A 27,943-nucleotide genomic window follows, 5' to 3' on the forward strand; every position below is an offset into this window, starting at 1 on the left:
CAAAACTCTGGGAGCTCCACTCTTGGCACAGACGTTTCGTGCTGCTAGCTAGAGTTTTGAAATGGATTTCACAGAGGTTAGATATTATTTCCATAAGTTTTCCATGTTCATCATTTGATTTCTGATGCATAAGATGAGTGAGATAAATTCAGTGCCAGTCAGATGAGAAACTGATGACTTTCCGATAATGTTTATATGGACAGCTATGATCTGATATCGAGACAATAGAATAAGACACTGCCACGTAACAGCATGTTCTGATTACCTTAACCTAAATAAGATCAAACATTTATCAAATCAAGCAGCGGAGTATCTAACTGCATTATATAATACATACATAAGTATATAAAGATGGACAACACAACTTCCTCCCACTTTCCAGAAATTAAGGCAAAATATCCTGGTTATGAACGCTGCCATCTTGTGTTGATTATGTCATTTGGACACAGAGTCTACGCAAAAGCGATCGGGGATGGAGCCCTGGTATCGTAGGTCCATTGATAAACCTGCCTGACCAATTGTGACTCAGTCTCAGATGTCAATCATAATATTTTCCCCAATTTTATAGCATCAAAACACTGATCAACTTACCAAAAAAATTAGCACTGTATGATGAGAAACTCTTATTCTTTGTATACTTTGACTTTTTAGCCTAACATGGAGGAGTTGGGTTTATTATATATACTACAGCCAACCACCAGGGGGCAATCGAGGCTCTTTAGCTTCTCCTTTGATGTCGTCCATCTTTATATACAGTCTATGATGTAGACATGCATAAGTCTTAATCACATCGTACGTTCATTTTGTGACATCGAATCGTACAACATTAGGCAACTGCTTGAACTCACATCAGGCTAAGCTCCGCAAGCAGACGTATGAATGGAATATTCCATTATCAACTCATATAAACATCATAATCAAAATAATGTTTTACTCCGAATAAGGTCAATAGTCGGAATATTGCTGTCCATGTAAATGTAGTCAATGTCTGTTATTTGCATAAGTTTCATTTCCCTGAACAGAACCATAGCTCATAACAACTGCAACAGATATGGCTCGATGCCATTTATCCACTTACCGTCTGTTAAATATCTTTATATACCAGTTGTATTGAACTTTAAGATGTGAGTGGCCCAGGGTCTCTGGGCACTGATGTGCACTTTGGCTCCGCGTGAAGCACTCATCTATTGGATTTGTCCGCAAGCACATGGGAACAGTGACAGATCCCCTGTCACAGAGAGCTCAGGCCATTTTCAACATGTCACTTCCTTCTGGGTCACTGGATTCGTACCACGCAGTTTAGAACAAGCTGAAAACAGCACTCACCATTGTTTTAATTTTAAAGGGAAAAACATACGGACGAATATTCTCCTTTGCAAAAACAAAATTCCTGATACGCATAAAATATTTTGTCATCATGAGGAAGCACATGAAAGTGCATGTTATCAACAGACGGGATGTTTTGAGGCCAGAACATTTAAGAGTTTGACAGTTTCTATTCACAGAAATCAGACATTTCTGAAGTCCTGCCCAGAAATAAAAAAATGAGGCTCATACTCACATGAGGACCTTTTAAATACTATTGCTGGTGGAGGGGATTGAGGGTCACACTCATGCAGATCGATTGTTGCTTTCGTACGGACAGACTGAGGACAAACGCCGCAGCGGGTGATTAAATCCAGGCCCCGACGCTTGGACGCTTCTGGGGCAGATTTTCCAAGAGCAAAGGGACTTGGCGCCGGGGATCCTGTGTATTTTCCACCCCGATCTCTGCTTGGCGGAGCTCTAAATAATAAAAAGCTCCCATTTACGGAGCTGCCCGGGGTTCCCTGTGTACAAACACGAGCCCTGCAGCAACACCCCCCCCCCACCGCTGCTGTTTTAACATGACCTGATGCCATGGGGGTTTACCTCACACGCCACTACGCTCCCATCCTGCAGTTGTCTGAAAAACAGCGGCCACTCACACGGGTCAGGCAGAAGTGGTTATGAGGTAATTTTACAAGGACCAAGCTGCACAATGCTGGACTTGATCGACGCACACGGGTAGGAGCAAACAACCGACAAATATCTCAACCTAAATAAAAGCCAAGGAAAAAGCTCTAAAAGTGAAGACCTGAAGGTTTTTGGTTTCCGCTGTCGACGTACACTGTACCAACACCTGCACCCGTCAATACTGCACATATGTTTCACTGTTATTTTTAATTGCATCACGCAGGGATGTAGGGTGTGAGTCCAGCTTGATCACGGAAATGTAGCAAGCTGCGCTGAAACGTCCATTCATGCGGCCATGCGTGGATGTGTGTTTATTTAACTACTGTGCAGGTTAATCCGGGCCCTCAAAGCCCGGTGCTGTGTGCCGGTGCCAAGGCTCACAAACCTTCAGCGCTCTGATCCCACTGCCAGCTTTGAAACCTGAGGCCGCGGGAGAGAACCCTCCTCCTCCACCAGCTCTCAGGCCTCTCCTGCTCCCAGAAGAAAAGTTTAGAGGTAAAAATCCAAGCAGTTTTTTTTTCTTCTTCTCTTTTCTTGCAAACTCTTGCATGAATAACCTACTTGTCGTTAAGCGTGTGCCGTACAGTTGGAAAATGTTCCACTCGTCCTGCAGCACCGCTGGTCATTACAGTGAAATGTCACTGACAGGATTTGGTAGCACCTTTACATCCACATGCCCACAGGCATAAACCTTTTAATGGAGAGATCCAGTCTCTGAGCGGCTCGTAGGCGCAGGAGTGAGCTCCAAAAGCCAAAACAGTAGCTCGGCAGGGCAGGAAAAATTAAGTGACTTTTCCACTTTAACCGGCTGAGCCACTTTCCCCATTGAAACAATAAAATAAAAACAACACATAAGCCCTGGAAGAAATGTGTCCCCGGCTGTAGAAGGTAATCAACGCTGCCTCAGCCACAAACTGTGACGCCCTGTTTACTGTGACACGATAAAATGCAAGTGTGGCACTCTGAGTGTTAGTGTCACAATAAGTTGGGTTTAAATCTTTCTTTTATTATAGACGAGAGATATTTAATAAGTCTTGTGTGAATGTTTGCTGGTCCTACTGAAGAAATATACAATATGGCACAAAGTAGAGTGCAGAACCTTCACCAAGGCCCAATAGTCCCTTTAAATTCAATCAAGTCTCAAGAGCCAAGCAAATAAAATAATGCAGATCATGAAATCATAATCTCCACTGCAGATGAATGAGAAGTTAGTGAATAGTATTTATTCACAACCCTGTAAGACTCTGAAACAAACCTACACCCCTTATGAAACGCGTTTAAATTCACTACATACAGATTTATACTTTCACACTTTCATAGATATCACCTAAATAAGCCAGATTTTTGTGTCCAGGTCCTTGAATGACTGAGTTCTTACTTGGCCCATGTCCCATCCTTAAATCAAATTTCGCGGAAATCCGTTAGGTGGCTTTTGTGTAATCCAGACAAACAAACAAAAAAACTAGAGAGGTGCTCAGACGATCGCATATTTATACCAAGGCCCAATTGTCTCCTTGAATGCAATGAAGCTGCACCAAATTTCCTTCACCCTCAGATATCAGTTTCACTTGAAGTTTGTTCATATAAGATTCAAATCCTATTCTCATTAACTAATTGAAGATTTTCCAATTTCCGTCCAAGCATGATCATTTCTCTTTGCTCCGATCATTAACAAATAAGCAAACAGACAGGATCAGTGCTTGGTGTGTTATTTTGTTTGTTCAGAATGGAAAACCAAACACATTCATTTTCTGTGTTTGCTATTTCTAGTTCTCCTTATCTGAGGAGCTGAGGAGCCCACACACAGACATGCACACACAAACACACACACACACAGACACACACATACACAGAGAGAAAACAGAGCGAGGTCTTTATCTTCTGTGTAACGTGGAGAAAACGCCGGTACCAAGCACAGCTCGTCTGGCGCTGAGCCGGTGTTAAATATGAAGAATGGCTTTTAGAGTTTGACTTCACAGCAGCACCTCCCTCCTCTGCAGTCCATCTGCACGAGGCTAATGTTTCTCCAGCGTGTGCACGGATGAGGTGATCGTACTGCGGCTCCTCCAAAACACACCGAGCGGGCCAGCTGTGTGCGACAAAATCTCCACCGCACTTACTTGTGTTTCACTCTCGGTCGCAGTTACACTTTCATCTCCTGTTTTGATACCCTCCTTGTCAGCCTGAGCGCTCCTCACTCTGCTTTTCTCATCTCTACAAAGTGATTTGGCCTCATCCACCCTGTCTCGCTTCTTTTTTTCCATCCCTGTGCACACCCTCCAATCCATGCCCCGTGAGTCCGATTGGCTATCTCAGCCCCTGGCGATGTTATTGGCAAATGTCTGGTTTATTTCTAGTTTATAACTAGTCGGACAGACGCCTGCAATCTCGTCCCGAAGCCTCATTTGACTTAAACGGCACACAGCTGATTACAGAATGCCGTTTTCCTCCCACCTCGCTTGACAAACTAAATATAGTCTTTATAATTTGAACTGTGTATTTTTGGTTTTGGGGGATTTGTGGGTGCAGGACGGATCGCGGTGTGGATAGTTGATAATATCTGTGAAGCGCCAGCGGGCAGATTGGATCGTCCGCGCTCAGTGCAATGACGCACTTCACCATCATGCAGCGGCGTTGCAGAATAAATCATCGTGCCACGGAGTATTAAGGATTTTTGCTCACAGGCTGCGAACAAAGTGCGCCATATCCAAGCCTGTGGTCGTGCGGGTAATCTGTCACAATACCCACAAGGCCATGAGGTACACGAGCATGTCTACGAGTGGGTGATGTGATGATATATAGCAAACGATACCATTTATACTGACTTAGACTTTCTTTATAGGATCGGTAATTTGCACGGGTAGACTGTTTCGATAAGCTTTGAGAGCTGGCCCTCTCTAAAGTAAAAAAAGTATCTACTAGCATCTCTAAAGCTCAGTACAGATGGACAAATGTTTCTCTTCTTACTCCCATTCTGTAAAAATGAAGCCAAAATGGCCCATGTACAGGAAGAACTTGAACTTTCGGCCTCATTTGGTGTCAGACTGTGCAGATGTGATCGGGGATTGAGCCACGGTACCGAGGTCCTGCTGATACACAAGCTCGGCCAATCACGATGTTTCACCCAGGCTGACAGCAGCAAGTAAACAATTAAAACCAAACTTACCGGAAATATCATCACTATCTAAAATGACAGAAACCACCTTTGAGAAAAATTTACTTTATCTGTACTTCCCATCCACTAACATCGAGGAGGCAGAGGTAATGACCTATACTCCAGCCAGCCACCAGGGGGGTGATCAGGATCATTTGGCTTCACTTATTGGGGGGCTTTCATGTCATCCATCTTTATGTACGGACAAATAACACTTTAGGATTGTATGAGTTTCGTGATCACGGTGAGTTCAACAATGAATAGTTACAGTGTGACTGTATGTGTGTGTGTGTGTGTTTTATTGTAGAGGTGAAAGTAGGAAGACTTTTTTAGCTACTACCCCATACTTAAAGTACAGACATGAGAGCAAAGCAAAGCAATAAATACTTCAGAGTAAAGTACTTTTTTTTTAAGTAGAAATCTAATTGACAAATTTCTCCAATGCTTTTCCGACCTTGTTCAAATCTAAACTTAACTTTATTTGCACCATGTTGGATCTTCACAGCAGAGAAGTAAAGTAATCTAACAAGTGACGGCAGTCGAGCAAAATCCCCAAAAACAAAATGACGTAACCACACACATGTAGAGTAAGTTGTTCCTAGTAGCTCTGAAACGTCCTACACATACAAGAGGCCTTATTCAAACATCCATGTCTACATGTGAGGAGTTTCCCCAGCGAGACCCACACCCTGCTCGTCCTCGTCCTTTTATGACCTTCCTGTCTACACTTCATATATTCCACATTAATAAAGCTCATAAAGAGAAGGAAACTCGGCTGTGTGGTATAAATAGTGTTGACACAACAAATGACGCATGATGTCACCGTCTTCATGAAACCAAATATGAACCCACTCCTCTTTCTTTGCCTTTTTTCTCAATTTGCTTCACAAAGCAGATGTAAAAATGTATTTTTTAGAACAAAGTGATGAATCTGATATTTCCACAGATCCATGCGATCTGACGAGTCTGTAGCACCGGGAGAAAATAAGCCGCGATAGAAACTTCAACAATCAATCTATGGCAGAGGACAGGTCATTAGCTGAACTGGAGAACAATGAGATCATCAGAGAATCATTCTGCTCTTTGAGGACTGGCCTGGAGTCAGGATGATGTCATGATGGAGCTGCTCCGAGGCAACTTTATCTCTCTTTGCCAGCGAGAAGTTTCAAAATCAGATCATCACTGCTACTCTCTCTCCTGTCTCTGCACTTTATTTAATATATCTACTCTCAATAAAAATCAATATGACACAGATAACTCAAATGATATCCTCAGTGAACTTTGATCATGTTTTCCCTTTGAGTCCCTCACTTGAATCCTTCTGGGCCCTTTTGCTCGTCAGTGAGAGTCATGTGGAACAATGCTGCCCCCTTGTGACCAGGAGGGGTACACACAACCCTGTATTTATTTATATATGAAAAAATGTGACAAGTTATATATTAGAATGATTTGTATATAAGTATATCATCGTTTAAAAAAAATTGATGGTTTCAAACCTAGAAACCAGATGTAGTTGTCTTTACACTTCAGGGGTACAGGACCACCTGGTCTCACATAACCTTTTCTCTTAGACCAGAAGACAACAGAATAAACAAAGAAAACAATCCTTTGCAATGCAAGAACCATACATCTGCAGTATTCAACCTTCCCTGGTACCACATATTATGAGATGCTGTCTTCTTATTACTTTTATTTATTGTTTTTATCAGTGTGAATACATTTTGTATCCTGTGTCTGCTTTTAGTTTCAAAGCACTTTGAAACCCTGTTTTTACATTGATAATAGTTTTATTATATTATATCATGTCTGTATACAGTTTTTATTCTACTTCTGTATATTATTTTGTAAATACATTTTTATTTTGTATTACTATATTCATGCTTTCAGGGCCAGATCAAGCCATAATGGGGCCAAAAGCAGAAAAGGGTTCTGGTGGCCTCCACTGCAATGCTGTCTCAATATGAAAAATTCCATCCACATCTGTGAGCAGATGTAATAATTGGTAATACATATGACTGGCTGCCCTGTGGTTGAATGCCTCCACCAACCAGTTTCAGTCTACATTCCCCCCGTAACCTTTGGCCAGTGAAATCTAATCAGTTCATCTTTGAGTTGAAACGATAACTGGTCAAAATTAGATTTTGCTGCTGGCAGACTTGAGATATGATAACATATCAAAGGTTACATGAAGTCCTAGAAAAACCTCCATAAGCATAAATATGCTGATCAATATCTCAAATGACTTCATGCTGTGGTTCCCGGAGCGAGATAACTGCTGTGTGTTGAAACGTATCCGTCAGTAAAAATGTCTGACACTGTAACCAGGGGAATCTGCATCATGATAATGTTAGGATACCATGACACTCTGATATATGACTTGTATTGGGTGTGGTGGAGCTGCTGGGTTTTTACAATGTTCTCTGTGTGTCAAATCTAGTTTCCCCATGAGATAACATTTAACATAAACCATGACACACATTGATAAAACAGTTTTATTTCATGTTAAATAAGCAGGAAACATGAAAGGCATTACAAAAATTGCACAAACATGCATCATCAGTATTTACTCCCTGTGAACCACAATGGATCAGAAAGCCTTCAATAAGCTGTCGTATAAATTATTTGCCTCAAAATACTTTCTACAAAAATTGTCAATCAACAGTTGATGCAATGAGTAGATTAAATGGCAATTCATTATTGCTTTTAATCTATGATGTACATAATCAATTGCACACTGAAAATACTGACAGGTAAAATTGTCAAGACACAAACAAACATTCCACAGATTTGATTTTGGAAAGAGCATTTATATCTATAGTTAAATATAAACAAATACTTTTACGAACAAGGTATTTCTTTTTTCTAAAAAAATAATTAAACATTAAAATCTTCTTTAAAAGGAAAAGTCACTTCCTGATTATGCGGTTCTACTGTCAGTTTGTTACATTGCAACAGGAAGATCTTTGTTCTTTTCCAAGCGTTATTGTTAGTGCGTGTGGGTCTACAACTGTGCTTCTCTGATGATAGTAGGTGTGGTCAGGCTCACATCACGGCAGTCGGTGGGACCCTATTCATCAAAGAAGAATCGTTAATTCATTCCTATTCCTCATGTCACAAAAGGTGAAATATTCTGTGGAAAATACTTTTAATGTGAAGGAAAGAACAGAAGATTGAGCCAAAAATAATTAAGTATATTTAGCTGAAGTGTGATAGTAGCACATGACTGCTGGTGTACTTTTCATTGACTTTTTCCCCATTTATCCAGTTCTTGATGAAGATGGTGCAACATATAACTGAACATGAGTGGGGCAGAAGTAAAAATACTCTATTACAAGTCCAAGTCCTGCAATTCAAAATCCAACTTGAGTAAAGACATTAGCTTTAAAAACGTATTCAACTTATTCAGCAGAAAAATGGCACATATACCTGAGACTATTATATGACATTACATATTATATATACACAATATATATTATATGACATAATAAGACTAATACTCATGCATTAATATTTGTATTTTATTGTTAGTTGAGGTGGATATAACAACAGTTGTTATTCCGGTGGGTCCCAACATTGGGGTTATACCGCCACCAGGGGTCGCTATGTAAATATGAGGGGGCATGAGATGATTGGTGGGAGAAGAAATAAGCAAAAACAAAGTTCTGCTCTTAAAATGTAGAATTGCTTTTTGGACTTTTCTGTAATCTTTGCTTTTGGTGAAATAATGGAAAAGATTTCCACTTTAACATGATTAAAATTGATTTCAGGGATTAAAGAGAAAGGCATTTCAATCCCCTTCATATTCTGTACATATGGCAGATATGACAATAAAGTTGACTTTCACAAATGAAACTAGTGGAACTACTAACAAACACTGTTTTATTGAGGGGTCAGAGGTCAAAGGGGTGTGATCTATAACAAGGCATATTTATATTTATTGACTATAAAATCTTGATCTGGAAAGTAACTAGTAACTAAAGTCTTAATGTTTCTCTCTTGAATGTTGTAGAGTAGAAATATAAAGAAGTACAAAATATGGAAAACTTGAAACAGTCGAATTCGAATAAAGCTGACGTTTTTTTTTTAAACTATCTGTAAATCAATAAAGATCTACAAGGTCTACGTAGGAATAACAAGCTTTATAGGGGGACTTCACAATCAGTCAAATCCACATAGTAAAACACTTTTTATTATCACATTTCTGGTAAAAGCAGCATCAGGTGCATGTGCTGATTCATATATTTCAGCGTGAGACAGACAGACAGGCAGGTGGAGGGAGGGGGGGGGGTGGTGGATAATCAACATAGCTGTGCTCCTACCTCTGTGCGGCTGCGTGTTGAGCAATGATTTGAAGATGATGATTGTTTAGTTTTTTTGTCGGAAGCAGAAAGGTTTATTGATCAGGCTTGAGTGGGAGAAGCCTGCTGCTGGCAGATTAGTGTGGTGGCTCCGTAGTCTTGTCCCGACATCTGCCCCTCCTCCTAAAACAACAGCTACTCATCACTTCTCACTCAGGGTCATGGAGTTGCGTCTCCAGTCTGGGGTGAAGTTTAACACAATCTGATCTAACAGGCAACTTTTGTGAATCAAATGACTTCCCGCTTTTAAGTTTGTTTCCATTATCCTCTTTGTTTTGAAGATTGATACCACTCTCCTGTTTGTCCATTAAATCCAATTCTACCTTAAAATAGCAGCTTCACAAATTAGTGTTAAGGTTCCTTGACTTGAAATAGGGAGTTTAAAGTTCAAGAGGCAGGCTGAACTGTAGATCAGTTAAAAAAAATGTAGAAGTTATAAGAAAGACCGTGTTTATCTCTGACATTCAGCTAAAAAACATGAATACTCCTAAAATATGAAGAATTTCAAATAGAGTTTGGTGTATTTGTCACAGTGGCAGCTCCTCTGGTTCAGGAAGCCAGGGATCATGGGTAATATCCACTGTGTTTCAGTTACATTCTAACAGAGACAAGCCGTTTCCCGTCTTTAATCTAGATTAATCCTCCCCTGGCTCTAGCCTCATATTTAATGGACAGATAAGAGAGCGTTACAGATCTTCTCCTCCATTTTATGCTCCATGTGTAGGATTTGACTGATTTCCTGACACCCCTCATCACCAACTTCACCACAGAGCTTGGAGACTCACAATGTCACAAATCCTGTCACCTCCTTCAGGCAGAGCTGCTTCATACAATTTATTTTATTGTGTCGTTCTTGCTCAGAGCAGTGATTCCAAACTGTCGGTAAATTATTTCCCTGCTCGTGAAACTACTTTGGCAGGTGAGTGGCAGTGCCTGAGGAAGATCACAGCGGCGGACATGCAGCGAGAGGCCGTGAAGCAGTGCTCAACAATACGCAAACCTGCTAAACAAAACAGCAAAACCACTGACACAACTGGGAGCACAAAGTGTGTTACTATGGAGCAGCACAAGATGCAATTTGTGACCTTGACCACATTCCTTCCATGCTTATCCTTCTGGGACATTCCCACACACAATACAAAACCAACCGATATTCATCTACAGAATCTTTGCTCAGTAAAAACATGAAGCCAGACAGGTTTTATGGTTTGTTTTTAACACTTACTGCTGCTCTGGCCAAGAGGTTAGCTCTTTGTCTCCGTAGGTCAGACTTGATCAAACCTGCAGAGGAATAAACAGAGAACGGGCAAAGTTTGAATGAAGCAACAATGCAACTCCTGCGTTAGACAGACAGAGAAGAACAGAATATTATTTATGTTCCACTTTAATGCTGTAAATATACATTAAATGAACATGAGGTAATAACAGGGACTAGAGTTCATGGCTCTTGCACATCCTAACAACCCAACAGTGGCTCTTTGAGAGTGTAATAGATATTGGTAAACATTTCCCAGGGACTGTGTGGTAACAGATGCAAATTTAAATGATGAAACAAAGTATGTGCAACTCAGATTAACTTGAAACTTTGCATTGTGCAATGACATAAACAGCTGACATCTAAGAAGCACACTTAAAGTTCCCCTAAAAGAGAATCCGAAGCCTGAGCGACCTAAGAATAAAAATCAGCTGATGGGAGCTTTTCACACACATATTGGTGTTAATGTTGCTGATATGTGCAGATATGGAAACTTCTTATTTTCTGGAATAAAGATGACTAAGTTACAAAATACAGTAACTCGCTGTGTTGACCTTTGTGAGCTAAAGGTGAGTGGTTTCTTAAAAGTTAAGCGCTTCAGTAGCTAATACATGTTTAAAAAGTTATTGATTGCTCATAAAAGCCTCAATGGGCCGTACAAAGTGGCTGCGTACTGACTGAGGCATGAAGTCTGAAAAAACTGAAGTGTCAGTCGTGCAGTTCACAATTCTTACTGTAGGTTCATGTCCATCTCAGTGAAGCTTTCAAGTTTCCATTACTCAGTCAATGAACAACAAAATGTTTACTGCTTGCCCCTCCAATGTGTTTTTTTTTAGAAACTTTGGCTTGGAGTCTCGTTAATGAAAAACATTTACTTTTGAGTGAGAGGGACAGAGAGTGGAACGAGGAAATGCCTGCGGTTACACACTCGTGTCCCAAAACCAGTTGAAAACAGCACAGCTGAGTCTTGACCTAACCTGTTTTGGTAAGGGGATCAAAGAAATTCTGAGATCTCCAAAGCTTGAGCGGATGCTTAAGAACCAAATGTCTTTCCTGGGATTTATTAGATGGGAAAAGACTATTTTTATTCAAGTATATGTAAATGTCTGAATCACATTCAGCTCTGTAGAGTCGCTCAGGTTTCACAGTAACTGTCGTCTACATTTTAAGAAATTAAACACTTTTCCATGGGAACATGAGTAAACATCAGAAAAAGGAAGCAGTCACAGACAGACGTTTCTTGTGCTTTGCTGTATTCGACTTGAGACCTTATGACTATACAGAAAGATCTTACCAGTCAATATTGTGCCGATCAGAAGAAAGACACAGAGGAAGATGTTTCCTGCCAACGTGCCAAAGGCATCGATGATCTTTCCCTGGCAGATGGTGAATATGATGCCGAACACCTGCAGATGCAGAATATGTGATAGTTAATCCAACATGTTTTGTGGGAGTTGCTCACACGCAGATTGCACATTTGTCCTGCAGAGCTCTAACTTGCTTACACATGGGTTTCAACTCAGCTTTTTTCCTTTGCGGTACATTGCAGCATTTGCATGTTACATATTTGGTGAGTATTTCCCTGGTCAACACAAACACAAATATGAACTATGGCTGTTGCTGTGGTAATCATCATCCAAATCACTGTTCAAATGTTGCTTCTTCAGTTATTATGAAAATCGTATGGGGACTGTTTGGTTTGTGTGTTTTTGTCCCTGTTTCCTCTGCAGGTACTTGAGGTTAGCGTGGCAGAGGGTTATCAGTCAGGTACTTAGTCCTGTTTACTTCCAATCTATGTGAGGCAGGAGAAGATAAAATATGTTTCCTGTCCCAAGGCAAACTGCAGCGAGGCCTCGCATGAAGTTCGAATTTGACCCACAGCATTCACTTAGCATTCGTGTTTGTGTGACGTTACCCTGGGGCTGGAGCTCTGTTCTGGCTATCTCTCCTCCCTGAGACACCCCTCTGGTGATTGGTTTGTTTCTGCACCTTACGACATTGTCCACATACACATCACTCACGCACCCACCTACACTGCAGACATTACTAACTAGCTTGCTCAAGACTTCTTCTTTAAATTGTAAAGAACTTTGTGGAATAGCTTGGTTTGTGTGCATCTCCCTCTTTTGTTATGGATGTACAGCCCAGTTTGCGATATAATATACTGTATAGACATTAAAACAAAAATCCCAATAGCCCATGTAGTAGGACAAGGACTTTCTTAGTGATAGTATCACAGATTCAATCAAATGTTTCGCATTGAAACTGGTACAATGACATGTGACCATGTGACAGGAAACAGCGTTATCACAAAACACTGTTAGCCGATCTGGATGCGACCTGCAAGAAAACCACTGATCTGATCTACTGTTCTGACTTTTCCTGGAAAAACGCTGTTGAGAGATGATTCTGTCAGTCACTGAGACGTACCTGTGCTGAGCAGTTGAGGAGTCCAGAGGAGGTTCCCTCTGACTCCGGGTACGTCAGCTCGACAGCGAACTCAAAGCCCAGCGGCAGGTAGCCTGTCATGAAGAACCTGGACACACACACACATGTTATTTATGTTGTTTTTTTTGGGCCATAACAGCTCAGTAATCAGCTATTACCCCATAACACAAGGTACTAATTTGAGTTAAGTGTCAACATTAAACCCTCCATTTCTTATTTTGCATTATTATTATTATCCTTATTAATTTTGGGCCACATGCTCAGTACAATGAGGGGTGTTGTCTTGGCCTCTCCCTGTTCTTCACCCCTCACCATAGTATCTAAGATTAAAGCGTTTGTCATAGGTGACGTTAAACACGAACAACAGATCTAGGCAGCAAAAAATCTAAATACCAGGAATTACAGCAAGTGAAGCTATCTGCTGCTCCTGGAATCTCCATTAACAAAACAAGCTTTCTGTTTGACAGGAATATGGAATGTTGCCTGACAAATACTTGTGAGAACACTGGACGGTTATGTAGGTGTGCCTTCACAGAAAAGGGTGAGTCCAATCTGGGAGAAGCAATCTGTGTGACTGAATAGGTGTTTTTTATGATTTCAAAACAGCCACATAGTCACTGAGGGTGATAAGATATGCTTTTAATCCCATGATACAGGAGAATCATTGGAGTCGACAGGATCATTCCACCCTGTGAAGATTTTGACTGTTATCTTATCCAATTCATAATGGCTATGTAGCCTTTAATTTCATGCACTTTACCTACATAAGCTGATAACCATCTAGAACACAAAATTTCAATTTCTAAACTACAGACTGTACATAAAGATGGACAACACGTCTCAATTTACTCCCACTATCAAGAAATGAAGCCAGAATATCCGAGATATTGTCGCCATCTTGCGCATTTGGAGCCATTTTGGAGTCTGTGCAGTTGGATGGAGTTGGCCTCCCTCCGTACTTTTCTTCTCTTCCCTCAAACAGGAGCTAATATTACCTTGACCCTTTGTATCTTGACTTTCAATACTGGGTCAGTACAAAGGCAAATGTTTTGCTAACATCCTACAGTGCATATGTAAAAACATAGAGAACAAAGTTGACCGTTAAATAAACACAATGTAAATCATTGTTGCAAATGTCAACAGAAATATTGCACCTGGGGATATAAACAGAACAGACTTCACAGTATGAAGGAAGAATTCAATAGAGCATGGTTGCAAAACTTTATCTGCAGGTTTCAATCAATGACCCAGATGTATTCACCTACTCTGGACGAGACCCTCTCTGAAGAATGTGCAAATAGTCAAGAGCTTCAACTATATTATTATTAATTTAGAATAAAATCTGTATGTTGCTGATTTGTTTGCAAGCACTATATATTCCTGCAAAACTGTCAGTTCAGTTTTATGCCCTTTGACTGAAATGCTTAAGTGTATTTTGAATTAGGCATCTCACAAATGTGCAAAAAACTAAAATGAACAAGTAGTTCATTAGACTTCTATCCAAAGAAGAAAGAAGGAATGGACGTCAGAATACCCAAGAGTTCCAGCTGTGATGAAGACCACCCAGAGGTGTCCCAGATTGAGTGTGGCTGCGTAGATGATCATCCCCACCAGAGACATGGAGTAGACTGCAAGGGTGGTCTGCCTGGAACAGACAAGAGACATATACAACACTGAGCATAGCAATTATGATTTGAAGACAGAGGGCGCTGTAGCAGACCATAGTTATTTCTCAGGTGGTCTGGAAATGTATAAAAGCAGATATATTATTATCAACTGTTCCCCACGTCATTTTTGTCTTTGACTAAAAATTGTCAGTGGACTCATATTCTTTACATATTGTCATTCTTTGCTGCGCTGGACCCAAATCAGGGTACACAAAACAAAATGTCAAGTGCTGGAAAGAATACATCTGTAATAGTAAGGAAAAAGAAGTCAGATTATACACAACCGGAGCTGAAAACCCGACGGGTAACACAGGAAGGAAACGACTAGATGCTGAAGAGCGGGTAGACTATGAGACACAGGGGGGAGGACACATCAGTGTGCATTTTGCAGGGGATCAAGGGAGCAGGAAACAAGAGGAAGTGACGTGTTATCAAAATAAAACAGGAAATGACAAAACACAAGGCAACAAAACCGAGGCAGAGACACGTAGACAAGGAAGGGTGAAAATTAAACATAGAATACAAATGGGAAAAAAACACTATTTAAAATTAAAAAAACTTTTGCAAATGTTTTATGAGGTTGAAAACTAATTTAAATATATTTTTATATGTTTGCAGGGAGATCTACTCTCATACAGTTAGAAATAAAAAAGTCTGCAGTGTCCACGTTATTTATTATAAGTGGCACCTTTTTCCTTAATCCCTGTAAATCTATAATAACCAGCATTTAAAAAGACCTGCAGAAGCAGAACTATGTGAGATTTAAATGTGTGAATGTGTCTCTGCATGTAGGCAACAAACACGGCCGCATTCCCTGATTTGCAGGTCAAAAGTCTGGTCAATAAGAAAGAGGGGGTTGAATTTAGCCCCGGCTCCACAGGGTGGACACTGCTGCTGCTACACGGCCAGAGGGCGCATGAGGCCGAGGGGTCACTGTTAGAGCGGCGTGTTGCAGCTGGATAAACACACACACAGTGTCAACACAAAAAAACTAAAGATCTGTGGTGAGATGAGGAGGTGAACGTCCTTAAACAGGTGAGAAGAGAGATTGTGTCGTCGCTTTATGATGAATGAAGAATAACATGGGGTCACACAAAAGTTTCTTTCCTCTGTCGACATTCGCCTTACTTGTAGGTTTTAGTCTTGTCCAACCAGATGCCGCAGATGAGAGAGCCGACCATCCCTGCAATGACAATGGTGAGGCCGATCCTCCCAGCATTCACCTCTTCTCCCTGAAAGGTTGAGGAAGAGAGAACAGAAAGACCAGTGACCTCATGACCTCACATACCAGGTAAAGGCACGGCAGCTTCAGATTCATTTTGACACAAAAGGAGCAGGGGTGGGAATTTTAAAGAGTTTCTATCACATCAGTGATTCCTCCACACACCCTGTTAATGCACGGTCCAATAAGATGAAAAGCTTCTGAACATTATATACAAATATCTTAGAGCTTATATAGTCTGATTAGTATGACTATCAATACAACCACTGAATCTCAAGAGGAAATAAACTCTTAAATCTTACAACCACAATGCAGTTTATCCATTTCATGTTACATTAAAATGCACTTCTACTGAAAAGCCTCATCTAACTTTACCCGTGATGTTTGTTAACTTTGATTATTTTATCTTATTTTATTTCAATTATACTGGCAACAAAAAATACTTCTACCAGAAATTTACTCTGTATTATTATCTCTTTTTTTTCTAAATATCAAGGCAGATCCAGATTTTCAGGTCCTGAAATGACAAATTATAGGATGTGCAAAAAGGTTTGTGGAAGTGTGATTGACCGGAGGTGCATACACAGTGAGGAACTTAAACCACAAACGGTTGTGTTTACTTACAGGGTAATGCTCAATGATCATGCGGTTGAGCAGGGTGCCAACAGCGTAGAAACATCCAACGTTCAGACCTGTAGGTTTGGAAACAACTGTCAAAGTAAAGCACTGCACAACACAAACCACAGGACAGTCATATCTTTCAGGAAACCTGTCACGGAAGTTCCGAGTTGACTTCCTCCGCAAAATTATGAAATATAACAACAGGAACAGTGGAAAGATTTGGTCTTCACTTGTGTCTGGTGGACCCAATCCCACTCGTTTCCAAAACACAGCCGTCCCAATACAAGGATTTCTATAAAAGGCCAACAGCACTTCACCATGTTTTCCCCTTGAACATAAATTCATTAACTCTCAGACGTAAAGAAACTAAACCTTGATTACACACTAAAAAGATCATTGACATATATTTCTATATGAGAATGAATTGAGTAAAAATGTAAAAATAAGAAGTATTACACATTTTTGTGCTGTACTGCAGTCTGCAGTGCACAGTGTGACAACCCCAGGCAAATGTCAGACTCAACATTGTTAACTGACGACTAAAAGCTCACATACAGGAAGTGAAAAAGTCCAGAGACACGCACTAATAATAGTTACATTAATTGTTTCACGTGAACAACACAGTCGGGTCAAAGGAGGTTAAAGTACTACCTTTTTCACAGCCAACAGCTGTTGGAGAGAGCTGCTGTGATTGGACCATCTTGACAGACTGCATAGAAGTTAACAACACATTGCAAATTAATCTGCGGTTTAAGAGCATGTTTCTTAGAGAAAATGCTCTTAAACTCTCCTAAGGATAAATTAAAGAAACAAACTTAAGAAGGTATTGGTAAATGAGGCCCCAAGTTCATATCCCATCATAAACTGTCTTTACCTTTGGGCCACATTGATCAAACCCATTTGTTAAACATTATCGGATCCATAAACAAACTTTGGACCCGAGCAAGACACACTCGCTGGCATGTCTTTGGGCTCTAGAATAATTGATGACTTTCTGTTTGGTGCACCGATATGAGGCTTAAAAGTCTTGTTAAACTTTAAAGGGAGGGTTGCTGTTTTTTTCTACTGGAGGTTAACATGTAAAACCATTATCCAAGAAAGTCACTGACTGATGTGGTGCATGATTACTGTGAGAGATAATACCAATTATATAACTAAAAACCAATACTCTTGGCCTGATTGTCTAAACTAAGGCTTGTTGCCTTTATGTCATCAGAAGATTCTGACCTTTGGCTTAGAAACCCTAACCCTGAACCAGAGGGGGAGGAAGAAGCCAAACGTAAAAAGAGAAAGAACAGCTTCCCATCGGTGTGCATTTTACAAACCAGCCATTGTCTTGTGCACCATGCGCTGAGCATTAAAGTTAAACAATACTGTAAGAAATTTGCTAATAGGGAGGATCCTGGGTTCATGAACCATACTGCAGCCAGTCACAAGGGGGTAAGTCTATGCTTTAAACTAACAACTGTTACTGTCATGAGCAGTGATGACCGACCGTAAGTGATGATGAGGAAGATGAAGGGCCTATTGCGCAGCAGCCTGAGGACGGAGGCAGTGTAGGAGTACTGCTCCGGTGGGATGCTACGAGCTGTGGCCTGGGCCTGAGTCGGGGGGAGCTCGGGACGTTCCTGGAACACTGGACATAAGGAGAGGAACAAAATAATTATCACACACGGATAAAAAGCAGCTGCAAACTCTTCTACACACAAATATACATTCAAATGCCGGTTACAGGTGAACAGGTGATTGAGCCATTGGCAAGTATCAGTCTGCTTGCATTTAATGATACTGGTGACTTGTTATAACTCGTTGAGCTTTTCAGTTATTGCACAAGTTCATCATTACATCAAACCCACAGAGCTGTGATTGTCATTATAGTCAACAATGCACTTTCTTTACAAAGAAACAAAAACATTAAATGCTGAAATACAAGAGTTGTATGACCAATGTGGATTTTTTTTTAGAGCAGATGACAATACATACAAATGCATAGATGGGCAATGACTTCTAAGATGTTATCAAACCCTTATAAGAAATGTACTTTTATATTTAATTTACCTATACTTAAAAATAACTGAAAAAAAAACCCACAAATGCAACCAAATAAATAGAACGTAAACCAAGCAAGCTGAAAAAATATTTTTACTGTACGTGATATTGTCAAAAGACAAATGAGGCTGGAAACATTGAGAGTATTGGGATTTAAGAGGCTGAATCAATAGGACAGGCCTGCAGACCTCTGAAATGTCAAACAGATGCATGTGCCACTGTGCATGTGAGGCGTCTATGTTTAGTGTAAAGCACTGCTCTGCAACACGACGCACTCGTAAACATTTTGACACCATGCACGTCTCGAGGACAAACGGCCAGTCACTGTCACCGTCAGTGACCCGTTTCTTTCTCCTGGTTGAAAGGGTTCGTCCTCAGGCCGCACGGAGAAACACAGATGTCTTGTCTTTGTGGTTCTTGGGGCCGAGCCAGCCCTTTTCTCCCGGTGGTCAATCTGAACTGAGTGTTTGTGGAGAGGAACGGCCTCTCACTAGATCTACAAAACGAACCTGCTCTTTGATACGACCGCTCGGAAAGTGGAGGCTCAGTAATTTCCACAGAATCCCAGCTGCATTTTACTGCATGAGAGGTCACTGTCATTCAATGTTCTTCCTTCCAGGCCAGTTAACATTAGGTGAGAGGCGGGGGTTCACCTTGGGCAGGTGGCTGAAGTGTTTGAGAAGCGAGAAAGTGAGAAACACTTTTGGAGTTTCAGGGGATAAACAGTGTTGCAGCCAAATTTAGAGTGATTGTTGCGGCCTAAGGACACTTGATTATTACTATTTTGTTTTTGTCCTCACAGACATATGTAAAGTGTCCTTGGGGCCAGTGTAAGGTACTATATAAATGCAAGCCATTATTATTATTATTTGGAGCATTTTATGTTTTTTGTCTGTTGATTTTTAAGTTTCCAGAAGAAGTCACAATTGACTTTGATTGTTTTGGATTTGGCTGCAACGCTGTTTACCCCTGAAACTTCTGAGAGGTGTCTTGCAGACTCAAACACTTCCCCCTCCCCTCCATCGGCATAGTGGTGACTAGATAATGAGTGGTCTTCGTTTGTCGGTGAACTATCCCTTTAATGCAGTGAGCCGACAAATGCGAACCACTGCACCGCCCCCCATTCAAAGGGAAAGCACTTTTAGAAGTACTCACACTATATTTATTTTAAAAACTTGTTCGTGCATGCATATTTCCCCTAAACACCCCCGGGGATTCTTCTCATTCACTCGACCAAATCCACTCCTCTGGTCCTCCTGCAGACTGTCTCTGTGTCTTTCAGAGGATCGCAGCAGCCAAAACGTCTTCTCTCACCTCTCTTTAGACACAGTTCATGCAAATCTGTGAATCCTGGGACTCAGTCCGCCCCGCTAACAGGTCCACAGGCCTGCTGCGGGGCTACAGATGGCCGGGCCAGCAGGACAACCCTCACACATCTCGCATGTATGTGCGAGGGTTGTTCTGTGTGTGCGAGTGTATGCGTCACATCATGAAACTACTGCGGCCAGCTGGTGGGAATCTTTCTCGCTGGAGTGAGCGATAGCAGCACGAATCACACGACTTTATACCGTCAACACAGCAGCGACAGTTAATGCAGCCTGAATGTGCTGCATGGTTCTACTATGGAATGCCTTCACAAACATGCTTTTGTGTTTCTCGAAGCCGACGAGCCCCTCCACTCACCCTCACCCCCCCCCCCCAAAGATTGCAGGACAACAGCCATTTCATACGCGTGGTTCCAGTCTGACAACGGCTCTGTCCAGTGTTCTGTATAGTTAACAACAAGGTTCTCTATCTACTGAATTATCCTTAATTATTCATCGGCCTCGTCCCTATTTAACATAACACACAAATCTATTTTTTGAGTTTTAAACTACGAGAAACTGATTTAATTGCAACATGTGAGCTATTACATTTGCAATCAAAAATTCAAATTTTAAGATATTCTGTTTAAAAAAGTAGGTTAAGACTATAGGAGTCAAATTGCATATGGAGCAGATAAAGGGCAACTCAGCATTTTCTTTTTGACAGCTCGTCACTCATTTCTCATGCCATGTAAGACCACTTCCTTCTTTCAGAAAGTCCTTCTGGTACTATAGTTTCTCTACTTTTCTTAATATATCTATAAGCAGCATTTCATTTACAAACCTACACGGTTGATTGTAGTGTGCCGGATTGCTCGTGTACATTTGTGCTCGTTCCAGGGACACTTCTCCTGACCTCACTTCTACCACAATAGTTTCTTTTCTGCCTCCCCCTCAGGAAGGGTTTTGTGTTGGTGCCGGCGTGGTTAGCACTTTTCTTATCCACTTCTCAGCACTTTTCTATCGTGCTTCTTGTCAGAGTGTAGGTCTACTATTAAATCATCTAAAAATCATTAGGTCTATAATGGTTAGATGATGGTTGTAGATGGAGAAATCTCATTGGCCAGGTAAGAAAATAAAGGCATCAAAAAGTGCAATGAGAGAAAACTTAATAAGGTGATGATGTCTTTGATTTCATTCATTTTTCTCAGTTGATTCTTTTAAGCAAAAATTACCAATAATTTCAGGTATCAGCTTCTCAAATGGGAATATTTAATAGTTTTCTTTCAGTTTTCTATAAAAACTCATCATCAAACTTCTATTTTGAATGGTGGTCCAACAAAACTATGAAAATATAAAATAAATACCGAAAATATAACATAAAGTTATGAATAAGTCAAATTGGGCTTTAATAAGAGGAATATTGCGACAGCAAAACTGTCTGACATATTGATGATAAAAAACAATTGCCAGTTGCAGCCATTCAGACCTTAAATGATGGCTGCCTCATGTTAAGTTTTCTGTGTCTTTATTGACAAATATAAAATAGGTCATTTGCTAAGAGATTACAACTAACAAACACAATATAAAGTAAAACAACTACGTTCTTAAATGTAGACAAATTAACCTTCACAAAGCAAGAGACAGAGAATGGAAGCCCAAAGGTATTTCAGTGGTGCAAACCTAGAACAAATGTGCTATTAATCCAATCATGCATAATATATATATATATATATATAATGAACGTGTTTCCTGGGGGCCCCTTGGGGTCATCTTACCAAAGACAACAAGGATGAAGAGTAAGGTCGCCACTCCTGCTGTGATGTAGAACATGATGCTGATGTGGTGAGCCAGCTCGTCCAAGTCGTCCACATTAGGCACCAGGATGGGAGGCACCAGGAACCCAATGGCAATGCCCAGCTGTGAGTGAGGAACGCACACAACGCAGATTAGAGAAAGAGAGGTCGCAGAGCTACATGGTTGTTTTTTTGAGGTAAAATGAAATCAAAGTGAATTAGAAAAATGGTGATTTGAACCTCACTGCTGCCGTTAATCAAAATCTCTAAACGTAGAAGCCATTTTTGCTTGTTATGATATATTAAGTGCAAATATCAGGGATTCAATACTTATCATTCAAAACTGTTGGTTTGCGACTGGTTTAAATGTACAATTTTAAGAGTCTGATCTTTAAAAAGGCAGATAGCGGTGGAGAAAATAAATTTAATTTAAATTGAATAAAGTAAGCCCTCTCAAAAAGTTCTACATCTCTTCTCTGTCTCTTGTATACAACACTCATGGAGTTGAAAGGTGTTTGGACTTCGATTACCACGTTATTATCATATATCTTCAAATTTAGCTTGCTATATAAACATATTTTAAAAGCAACATTGTAATGTGACTAATCTAACAAACAATTGAAACACTGGGACTCAATATTTTCACATTTAAACCAACCAAATACCAAGTATTCAGGAAACAGTTAACTCAATTCTCAGGCCTCTCACACTGAGACACTAGAAGTCCTATGTGACTCTGGCATCTAGTGCTGCGCTGCATAATCTACATGCAGCTATCAGACAGTTTATACATCTCCATGAGTCACTTGCTGCAGGAGAACAAATTAAATGATTAATTTGATTATTCAGACAGACCTGGTTTCCCAGAACTCCTATGGAGCAGGCAGTGGAGACCTCTTTCTCTCCGAACCACACCGAGGCGAGGTAAGAGGGAATACCAAGCACAAACACCGTGGCTACTGAGCACACAAACTGGCCAAAGAAGGTGACTGCGAACAGATGGGGACTTGCACTACCAATTTTGATCCATGCACCAATGCAGTTGAAGGCTGCACCAACGAGGACGACATCCCGGATGCCCCTGTGTTCCAGAAGCCACAGGACGGGCACGATGAGAGGGATATATGTGAGGAGATAGATCATAGACAGCCAGTCGATGGCCAGAGAGTCGATGTTGTAAAAGCGCATGAAAATGTTGCTGATGATGCCGTACTGGAGCCACATGAAGGCGTTGCTGGCCGAGACGGCGCTGAAGAGGAACAGCATGAACCAGCGGCGTCGGTAGAGTTTGGTCTTGGGCTTCGGGACCAGCTGCTCGTGGTCACCTCGTAAGCCCGCACCCCCGTCCAGCTGGGAGCCCATGGAGATTGGTCTACCCAGAGGTCCCGGGCTCCACTGCACCGAAGAGAGGCCTGGAGCGGGCTCCTTTGCAGCCTTGGACCTCAGCCACTCGTCACCACCGAGTTCAGAATTTGCACGGTAGCCTTTCAAAGTATTGTTTCGTGGCATCGCGATTGTCCCAGAGCGGGGGGGCCGCCCTCCTAGAACGCGAGAGGTGAGAGATGCCGGAGCTGGTGTTCCTAACGGCTCGCTGTCCTGGAAGCACACTGCTCCCTGTCCATTCACTCCACATAGTTGTTACCTTTAGGCCTGTCATGTGATGTTACTACAGGAGAAAGGCCAATTCCACCCAAACCACTCCCACTTACTCGGACCCTGGATTATCTTTAGTTAACTGTCCAAGTACAAGTGACCCCTGGAAACTGCAATACACATTTCTCTCTGTGTTGAACTATAATTATTGTGAGAGTTACCTCGTTTGAAGCTTAATGATTCCATGTCTGTGTTATTCTTTATCTACGATTAGTTAAAGAGGGATAACAAGGAAGATTCCTTTGCTTTCAACCCTTTGTATCGACTATGCGGATTAAAATGTTCATCCCACCACAGACTTTTGAACATTCTAAAGTCCACCCGCCTGTGAAAACACAGAGAGATCAGTGGAGGCTTCTTTTGTGTTAGACATGGCTCAGACACACGTTCCCTCCTGGAGGAGTGTGATGTGATGAAATGTGCTGATGTAAAGGCTGTCTGGCCGCGGCGAGATAACCTGTGACACAAGCAGAAGTGAGACCTAATCTGTCTATATGTCTGCAGGAGTTGTGTCAAACTGAGACCTAATCTGTCTGCAGGTCATTGGTAGTGTTAAAGGAACGTTTTCACAGTGTTAAAATCCAGCCTGAAGACAAACACTTCACTAAGCATCGCCATCTGCTTTTAAGCGACTTGCCACACGCATCGGAAGATTTGTAGGAAGTCTGTTTGTTATTATTTACTGACACTGCCTCCCAAAAACACACAAATCGTGCACCGAGCACACAACTGCACCAAACTTCCCTGGCGCTAAGCGATGACTTTTCATTGGCATTTCAGTTTTGATGTTGAAGTTGACTCAAGTGTTGTTTGTTCAAAAACTTGTCGCGTTACATCCGATGCTCGTCAGCTTAAATTCGAGTTTCCGGTGGCATGATGACAGATCTTTGCTCCCCCATCTGCGCCATGTCAAATTGTGGTGTTGTGACTTATTCAGATGAACAGAATACAAAAGAAGCACTTCGTGTATTTTTGATAATGTGGAGGATTTTGTGGGTTGTTGTTTCACAAGATCAGTCAGACCAATTTCAGAAGACTGTTTTTGTCTTTGAGGTGACTCAACAAAAGCCATGTGGCTGCCTGCAAACTATTTGATTCCCACTCAGACTCTGAATGAGCTGCAGTGAAGACACTCAAAGTGTTTTTGAACAGACTTCGCTAGCAGCTGTGGCTCAGGGGATAGAGCGGGTCGTCCACTAACCAGAGGGTCAGCTGTTCGATCTCCAGCTCCCCCATTCTGAGCATATAATGCGTGACAGAGAGAGTGCTGCACATAGATGCACTGTTGTTTGAATGGATGAAACTTTGCCAACCTGTGATGATTTCCAATTTATTTTTGTTTGCGCTCTTTTAATTAATTAACACAAAGTTGGGTGCTTCATGCGTCTTTCTTTTAAAATGGTCTGAATAGCTGCTTTAGTAGAATTCTTTCTATGATTCTTGTGTTGGATACATTTTTCCTAAAAGCTAAATGAGAGTGTAGAGGATTGTGTATGGTTGTTTCAGAAATCCACAAAAGTGTTTCCATCCTTAATATGTCTTAACAAAAACACTTGGCTTTCTTTAAACTATTTCACTCGCACTAAGAGTTTGACGCAGTGAGACCAAGTGCACTCAAGGTCAACTGTTAAGTTTTTGAACAGACTTTATAAAAATCTGCTCTTTGTTCATCTATCTATCGCTCACTGCATCAGCCCCTGAAGACGGGGTCGTACATCCAGACACATCTGTATTTGCTTTGCAGCCTTTGAACTACTCTAATTGATTTACGCGAATATGGATCTGTTTTAAGTTTACTTTAAAAAAAAGTGTAACAATAGGAAAGTTGTTTTCTCATGCCCAAAGAAGAGGATGCTTCAAATATGAGCCTTTAAGGAAAACACTCATCCATAGGTTTCACACTGATAATAAGTTTGATCACACGTGTCTACACTATATGTGTAGATATATGTTTCTCCATTGAGTTTAATGCATGTAACATGATAACAGATCACGTTTAGTCTTCCTCTTCCTTGACTTATTTTGTCTGTGTGGAGGGTTCATGTGATTGGAGTATAAACCCATTCATTCTCTCACCACCTCAGCAGGCTTGGACGCACAAGAGAAGCACTGTGGTTCGCCTGGACGTGCGTAATTACGCAGACGTGCCAAATAGATGTTGGAATGTCCAAGTCACTGGTGGCCAGTGGAGCTCATACACAGGCCTACGGATTAAATAAGTAATGAAGTAGGTCAGGACCTAACTTGACCTGCGTTTCCAGAGAGGAGAAGCCAGCCTTTGCCTGACAGCTCGCTCACCTGATTCCCGAAGACTCCGATGGAGCAGGCGGTGGACACCTCCTCGGATCCGAACCACACCGACGCGATCCTGGACGGCATGCCGAGGATGAACACCTGCGCAAGGGAGCAGCAGAACTGGCCCAGGAAGGTGACGGCGAACAGGTCGGGCCTGACGCTGGCCACCTTGATCCACGTCCCTGCGCAGTTCAGCGAGGTGGCCACCAGCGCGATGACCCGGAGCCCCCGCTTGTCCAGGAGCCAGGTGACCGGGAAGATGAAGGGGATGTACGTCAGCATGTAGATCATGGACATCCAGTCTATGGTGAAGGCGTCCACGTTGTAGAACTTCATGAAGATGTTGCTGATGATGCCGTACTGGATCCACTGGAAGGAGTTGGACAGGGAGTAGAAGCTGAAGAGGAGCACGATCATCCAGCGGCGGCGGTAGAGCCGGGTGCTCCGCGGATCCTCATGCCCGTCCTTCAGCTTGGGTTCCCCGGCGCACAGCGACGCCTCCACCGCCTCCTCCTGCCGGACATGCTCCTCTTTGAGCTCCTCCAGGTTCACTTTAGGATCTTCCAGCGCTTGTTTCTCGATCATAATAGTCTCTAAAACAAAGTTTCAAACCCAAGTGCAGCGGGTCAGAGCACCGCGAAGGACAAGTGAGCGTGGCGGAGACTCTCCGGGTCTCATGGGCAAAGGAGTCACACGCTAAGGGCAACCAGGCTTTAGAAATACACGTTAATCGGCTTCAACTCAAAACGAAGTGTCTCAAATGTCACTCATGCTGACGTGAATGGTTCATAATCACAGGGTGAAGTCTCTACAACATGCGGATCCACACATGAATTTCCTCTCCCCGGATTGGAGACTCTATTCTGGGCCACCCGCGAACTGTGAAGCCCGGGCTGTTCAAATCCCTTCCAGTCTGAGATTCATATAAAGAAGGATCCGGATCTCCTCAGGGACTCCTCCGGGGTGAGACACGTGTAGAGCGGCGGCTGCGACGCTGCACCCGGACCAAAGTCTTCAAAGGAGTGGGTCATCACAAGCTACAAGGGCGGAGTTTCACCGACAGCACTACGCTGGGGTTCGAACAGCTTTGTACAATCAAAACATCTCACTGTTAAAACCACACGCATCCAGGGAACTCTGCTATTCATTGGTCCAATGTGTCTGATGGTGAATTCAATAAATATTTCCTGTAGAATAACTTTATTTCAACTTTAGGCTCAAGTTTAAAACATTTTGAGTTGATTTCACAATCGACAGTTGTTTTTATTCTGATCTTCCAAGGTGGCACATGTCACAAAAAGAGACATGAAAGCCTTATTCGGAGCAAAAACATAACCATAACCTTCCAGTACAGGATATGAAGGATTCCTTTTCTGTTACTGTAACTTCCATAAAAGTCAACACTGCCATCTACAGGTTGAGTCAATGAAGCACCATGGTGTTTGTTTTTCATGCCCCCTGCTATCAGCATCTGTGCAGATTTCACACACCCACACAGAAGAACACAGTGTGTTGTTCACCGAAGAACAACACTGACACAAAGGCACGACAACAAGAGAAGATTAGAAGAGACATCACATTTAACGAATATCTCACCGCACCAAATCAGCACAGTCCACACGGGTGATCATCCATGTGGGAGTCTGTGTCACCACACTGGGAATCTAATATTTTGAAAGGCCCTCTTGGACCCACAACATACGATCCCATAATAGGATCGTATGGCACACATGGAGGTTTGAGTGTGTGTGGTATTTTTTGAGGACAGGTGGTCTGAACATAGTTATGTCATCAGGACTTTTAATGTCAAAAACCCAGACGGGCAATTTTCTTTGAAGGTTATTGCTGCTGAGGTTTAGTCACTCTAGTTCTCAGAGGAGGACCGTGCAACAATGAACTTTTCATCATGGTCTTAATAAAGACATGCAGAATTTGCCTTTATTATAATTTGGTTTGTTTTATAACTTGATTTACGAGGATGTATGTGTTCATGTCTTTCAGATATGTTGTATATTTGAATTTTGGATTTTTTTCTGGAGTGTACATGCTTTCTAATTGTGGCTATTTCCTCTCATTTCAGTCACCGGCTCTGTCTGTCGTGATGATGAGCCTACAGCCGTCACCTC

At 41.7% G+C, this 27,943-nt stretch overlaps 1 protein-coding gene across 2 annotated transcripts; it reads right to left on the minus strand.

Moving 5' to 3' along the window:
- Positions 1–7,627: 7,627 nt before the first annotated feature.
- Positions 7,628–26,858, minus strand: flvcr2b (FLVCR choline and putative heme transporter 2b). Of its 2 annotated transcripts, XR_009683103.1 has the most exons (11): positions 25,821–26,858; positions 21,852–21,993; positions 18,216–18,356; positions 16,724–16,791; positions 16,006–16,109; positions 14,745–14,855; positions 13,193–13,298; positions 12,057–12,168; positions 10,733–10,788; positions 9,469–9,630; positions 8,147–8,216 (listed from the first exon to the last, which is right to left on the minus strand). XR_009683103.1 is itself a non-coding variant. In XM_061091139.1 (10 exons), the coding sequence occupies exons 1-10, from the start codon at positions 26,400–26,402 to the stop codon at positions 8,151–8,153; spliced, it is 1,488 nt and encodes a 495-aa protein (XP_060947122.1). In that variant the 5' UTR covers positions 26,403–26,858; the 3' UTR covers positions 7,628–8,150. The 2 variants fall into 2 exon arrangements, 1 of the variants encoding a protein (XP_060947122.1); XM_061091139.1 differs by lacking the exon at positions 9,469–9,630 and having other exon boundaries at positions 7,628–8,216.
- Positions 26,859–27,943: the final 1,085 nt, after the last annotated feature.

The sequence above is a fragment of the Limanda limanda genome, chromosome 18, assembly GCF_963576545.1.
Source record: "Limanda limanda chromosome 18, fLimLim1.1, whole genome shotgun sequence".
In the NCBI taxonomy this organism is placed as follows: domain Eukaryota; kingdom Metazoa; phylum Chordata; class Actinopteri; order Pleuronectiformes; family Pleuronectidae; genus Limanda; species Limanda limanda.

Excerpts from the sequence above, each read along its gene's own strand:
- flvcr2b (XM_061091139.1), bottom strand. The coding sequence starts at position 26,402 with ATGATCGAGAAACAAGCGCTGGAAGATCCTAAAGTGAACCTGGAGGAG. Across the intron at positions 13,299-14,744 it reads ATCACAGCTGGAACTCTTGG|GTTCTTCATGACAGGCTACC; the intron begins GTATTCTGACGT and ends GTGTGTGTCCAG. Across the intron at positions 10,789-12,056 it reads GATCGGCACAATATTGACTG|GTTTGATCAAGTCTGACCTA; the intron begins GTAAGATCTTTC and ends ATTCCTCTGCAG.